This window comes from Sardina pilchardus, chromosome 18 (genome assembly GCF_963854185.1).
Source record: "Sardina pilchardus chromosome 18, fSarPil1.1, whole genome shotgun sequence".
Classification (NCBI taxonomy): Eukaryota; Metazoa; Chordata; class Actinopteri; order Clupeiformes; family Clupeidae; genus Sardina; species Sardina pilchardus.
Window position 1 is genome coordinate 1,876,909 of NC_085011.1, and position 5,000 is coordinate 1,881,908.

At 54.9% G+C, this 5,000-nt stretch overlaps 1 protein-coding gene across 6 annotated transcripts in view; it reads right to left on the reverse strand.

The window, feature by feature from the left end:
- The window catches only part of LOC134064322 (cullin-9), an 84,092-nt gene that overhangs the window by 45,672 nt on the left and 33,420 nt on the right, over positions 1 to 5,000 (reverse strand). For all 6 annotated transcript variants that reach the window (XM_062520220.1, XM_062520219.1, XM_062520218.1 and 3 more), the window contains 4 exons: positions 4,090 to 4,291; positions 2,424 to 2,614; positions 1,645 to 1,829; positions 739 to 979 (listed from right to left, as the gene is read on the reverse strand). In XM_062520220.1, the coding sequence (XP_062376204.1) occupies positions 739 to 979; positions 1,645 to 1,829; positions 2,424 to 2,614; positions 4,090 to 4,291 (819 nt within the window). The remainder of the gene's footprint in view (positions 1 to 738; positions 980 to 1,644; positions 1,830 to 2,423; positions 2,615 to 4,089; positions 4,292 to 5,000) is intronic.

A 5,000-nucleotide genomic window follows, 5' to 3' on the forward strand; every position in this document is an offset into this window, starting at 1 on the left:
GGGGGGTGTCGGGTGGGGTCGGGTGTTGTCGGGTGGTGTCGTGTCGTGTCGGGTGGTGTCGGGTGGTGTCGGGTGGTGTCGGGTGGGGTGGTGTCGTGTCGGGTGGTGTCGGGTGGGGTGGTGCCGTGTCGGGTGGTGTCGGGTGGTGTCGGGTGGTGTCGGGTGGTGTCGGGTGGGGTGGTGTCGTGTCGGGTGGTGTCGGGTGGGGTGGTGCCGTGTCGGGTGGTGTCGGGTGGTGTCGGGTGGGGTGGTGTCGTGTCGGGTGGTGTCGTGTCGGGTGGTGTCGGGGGGTGTCGGGTGGTGTCGGGTGGTGTCGTGTCGGGTGGTGTCGTGTCGGGTGGTGTCGTGTCGGGTGGTGTCGTGTCGGGTGGTGTCGGGGGATGTCGTGCCGTGTCGGGTGGTGTCGGGTGGGGTCGGGTGGTGTCGTGTCGGGTGGTGTCAGGTCGGGTGGTGTCAGGTCGTGTCGTGCCGTGTCGGCTGGTGTCGTGTCGGGTGGTGTCGGGTGGTGTCGGGTGGTGTCGGGTGGTGTCAGCGGACCTGAGGATGGAGAGCTGGACGGCATTGTAATGTAATGTAATGCGATGTGGTGTCGGGTGGTGTCGTGTCGGGTGGTGTGGTGTCGGGTGGTGTCGTGTCGGGTGGTGTCGGGGGGTGTCGGGTGGTGTCGTGCCGGGTGGTGTCGGGTGGTGTCGGGTGGTGTCGTGCCGTGTCGGGTGGTGTCGGGTGGTGTCCGCGGACCTGAGGATGGAGAGCTGGACGGCGCGGTCGACGCGGTGCTGGTCCATGAGCCCCACCAGGTCCTGGAAGGCGTCGCGGCTGTGCGTGACCTTGTTCTTCTCGTCCTCCAGCTGATTGGACGAGGGCTCGCACAGCAGCTGCTCCAGCGTCTGGATCACCTCCTTAGTGGCCGTCATGTTCTTCAGGCTCTCCACCAGCATGCGCAGCTCCATGTCCTTAAACTCCTGCTCCTCCGCAGACTCTACACACACACACACACACACACACACACACACACACACAGTCACAAGTGTCACAAGAGTCATGAGCTAAATACGGCGACTGCAATTTCACCAGAGACTGTAAAAAAGATTTGGTTGAGGGTGATGATAGCGAGGGTAGTGGAGTGTGTGTGTGTGTGTGTGTGTGTGTGTGTGTGTGTGTGTGTGTGTGTACCCTGCTTCTCCAGCTTGTGCACCATGGAGATGTGGTTGAGGGCGATGATGGCGAGGGTGGTGGTGTGTGTGTGTGTGTGTGTGTGTGTGTGTGTGTGTGTACCCTGCTTCTCCAGCTTGTGCACCATGGAGATGTGGTTGAGGGCGATGATGGCGAGGGTGGTGGTGTGTGTGTGTGTGTGTGTGTGTGTGTGTGTGTGTGTGTGTGTGTGTACCTTCTCCAGCTTGTGCACCATGGAGATGTGGTTGAGGGCGATGATGGCGAGGGTGGTGGTGTGTGTGTGTGTGTGTGTGTGTGTGTGTGTGTGTGTGTGTGTGTGTGTGTGTGTGTGTGTGTGTGTGTGTGTGTGTGTACCCTGCTTCTCCAGCTTGTGCACCATGGAGATGTGGTTGAGGGCGATGATGGCGAGGGTGGTGTGTGTGTGTGTGTGTGTGTGTGTGTGTGTGTGTGTGTGTGTGTGTGTGTGTGTACCCTGTTTCTCCAGCTTGTGCACCATGGAGATGTGGTTGAGGGCGATGATGGCGAGGGTGGTGGTGGAGAGGCACTTCTTCAGCACGGCGGTGATCCCGCACGCCACCAGCTGCTCCGCCAGACTCTTGTGGCTGGAGATCAGCATGATGACCACCAGCAGCCCGTTACACAGCGACAGGAAACACCTGCAGAGAGAGAGAGAGGGAGAGAGAGAGAGAGAGAGAGAGAGAGAGAGAGAGAGAGAGAGAGAGAGAGAGAGAGAGAGAGGTTACACACACACACCAGCAGCCCGTTACACACCAACAGAGAATACCTGCAGAGAGAGAACACACACACACACACACACACCCCTGTACGGCGTACCTTGGCGTGTTGAGCATGAGCTCGATGGCGGTGGGGATGGTGCTGAGCAGGCCTTTGGAGACACACACACACACACACACACACACACACCATACCTTGGCGTGTTGAGCATGAGCTCGATGGCGGTGGGGATGGTGCTGAGCAGGCCTTTGGACACACACACACACACACACACACACACACACACACACACGTATGGCGTACCTTGGCGTGTTGAGCATGAGCTCGATGGCGGTGGGGATGGTGCTGAGCAGGCCTTTGGAGACACACACACACACACACACACACGTATGACATACCTTGGCGTGTTGAGCATGAGCTCGATGGCGGTGGGGATGGTGCTGAGCAGGCCTTTGGAGACACACACACACACACACACACACACACACACACACACACACACACGTATGGCGTACCTTGGCGTGTTGAGCATGAGCTCGATGGCGGTGGGGATGGTGCTGAGCAGGCCTTTGGCGCCCTCTGGTGTGGCGGAGCCGATGCTGGCGAAGATCTCCAGCATCATCTGCGTGCCCGACTCCGAGAGCGGCATCCCGCTGTCCACGCCGCGCATGTCGTGCTTACTCGCCCCCGTTATCACCTTCAGCGTCTGGCCAATCAGGACAGATAGAAATACACACACACAAATAAATATATAAATAATCAAGTAAACAAACACTTGCCCCATGATCACCTTTAGCGTCTGGCCAATCAGAACAGAGAGAAATACACACACACACATAAATAAATAAATAATCAAGTGAACAAACACTCGCCCCCATGATCACCTTCAGCGTCTGGCCAATCAGAACAGAGAGAAATACACACACACATAAATAAATAAATAAATAATCAAGTGAACAAACACTCGCCCCCCTGATCACCTTTAGCGTCTGGCCAATCAGCACAGAGAGAAATACACACACACATAAATAAATAATTAATCAAGTGAACAAACACTCGCCCCCGGGACAGAGAGAAATACACACACACATACATAAATAAATAAATAATCAAGTAAACAAACACTCGCCCCCATGATCACCTTTAGCGTCTGGCCAACCAGCACAGAGAGAAATACAGTACATCACCAAATATACCGTAATTTCCCGACTATTAGCTGCGGCTTATACATTGATTTTGCTAAATTTCTTAAGCTATGAGGTTAATACACGGGGACAGTTAATATGGCATCAATATGGTTTTGTTTCTTTTAACTTGCATAAAACACTATCCTTCGACTTATAACAATGCAGCTTATATGCGGGAAATTAGTACAGACATGGCCACCGTCCAGGGTCAACAGTTGCATCTGAGTGCACGCATTTGTGTGTGTGTGTGTGTGTGTGTGTGTGTGTGTGTGTGTGTGCGCACGTACCGCGAGGGCGATCTGCTGCACCTGTGTGCAGGTGAGTGTGTGTGTGTGTGTGTGTGTGTGTGTGTGTGTGTGTGTGTGTGTGTGCACGTACCGCGAGGGCGATCTGCTGCATGTGTGTGTGTGTGTGTGTGTGTGTGTGTGTGTGTGTGTGTGTGTGTGTGTGTGTGTGTGTGTGTGTGTGCACGTACCGCGAGGGCGATCTGCTGCACCTGTGTGCAGGTGTGTGTGTGTGTGTGTGTGTGTGTGCGCGTACCGCGAGGGCGATCTGCTGCACCTGTGTGCAGGTGTGTGTGTGTGTGTGTGTGTGTGTGTGTGTGTGTGTGTGTGTGTGTGTGTGTGCAGGTGTGTGTGTGTGTGTGTGTGTGTGTGTGTGTACGTACCGCGAGGGCGATCTGCTGCACCTGTGTGCAGGTGAGTGTGTGTGTGTGTGTGTGTGTGTGTGTGTGTGTGTGTGTGTGTGTGTGTGTGTGTGTGTGCACGTACCGCGAGGGCGATCTGCTGCACCTGTGTGCAGGTGAGTGTGTGTGTGTGCAGGTGTGTGTGTGTGTGTGTGTGCAGGTGTGTGTGTGTGTGTGTGTGTGTGTGTGTGTGTGCGTACCGCGAGGGCGATCTGCTGCACCTGTGTGCAGGTGTGTGTGTGTGTGTGTGTGTGTGCAGGTGAGTGTGTGTGTGTGTGTGTGTGTGTGTGTGTGTGTGTGTGTACGTACCGCGAGGGCGATCTGCTGCACCTGTGTGCAGGTGGGGAACTCCTGCATGCTGCTGAGCACGGCCTTGACTCCGCCCTCGGTGGCGAAGGGAACGCGCCACTCGTACTTGAGCATCAGAGCGCGCGTCAGACGCATCGCTGCCACGGCAACCAGCTTCACCTGACTACCCACCAGCTCCACCAGCAGCTTTAGGATCTTATCACTGCAGGAGAGAGGGAGCAGAGGAGGAGAGAGGAGGAGAGAGGAGAGAGGAGGAGAGAGGAGAGAGGAGAGAGGAGGGGAGAGGAGGGGAGAGGAGGGGAGAGGAGGGAAGAGGAGGAGAGAGGAGGAGAGAGGAGAGAGGAGAGAGGAGGAGAGAGGAGAGAGGAGAGGAGGGAAGAGGAGGAGAGAGGAGGAGAGAGGAGAGAGGAGAGAGGAGGAGAGAGGAGAGAGGAGGGGAGAGGAGGAGAGAGGAGGGGAGAGGAGGGAAGAGGAGGAGAGAGGAGGAGAGAGGAGAGGAGGGTAGAGGAGAGGAGGAGAGGAGGGGAGAGGAGGAGGGAGAGAACAGAAAGAAGGAAGAGAGGAGAACAGGGGAGGAGAGAAGAGAGAGACAGAGAGAAAGAGAGGGGGAAGAGAGAGAGTCATTATTATCTTTGTCCTATAACTTATTACAACAATAATACTGCAATAACACATACATTATTATCCTTGTCCTATAACTTATTACAACAATAATACTGCAATAACACATACATTATTATCTTTGTCCTATAACTTATTACAACAATAATACTGCAATAACACATCAATAAATGGCCCATGTAATAGTTTCCATCACATTACTCATATCATCCCAACCCAGGTACTCCCAAAAGTCAAGTGTGTTTGTGTGTGTGTGTGCATGTGTGTGTCCGCTGATGTCCGAATGACGA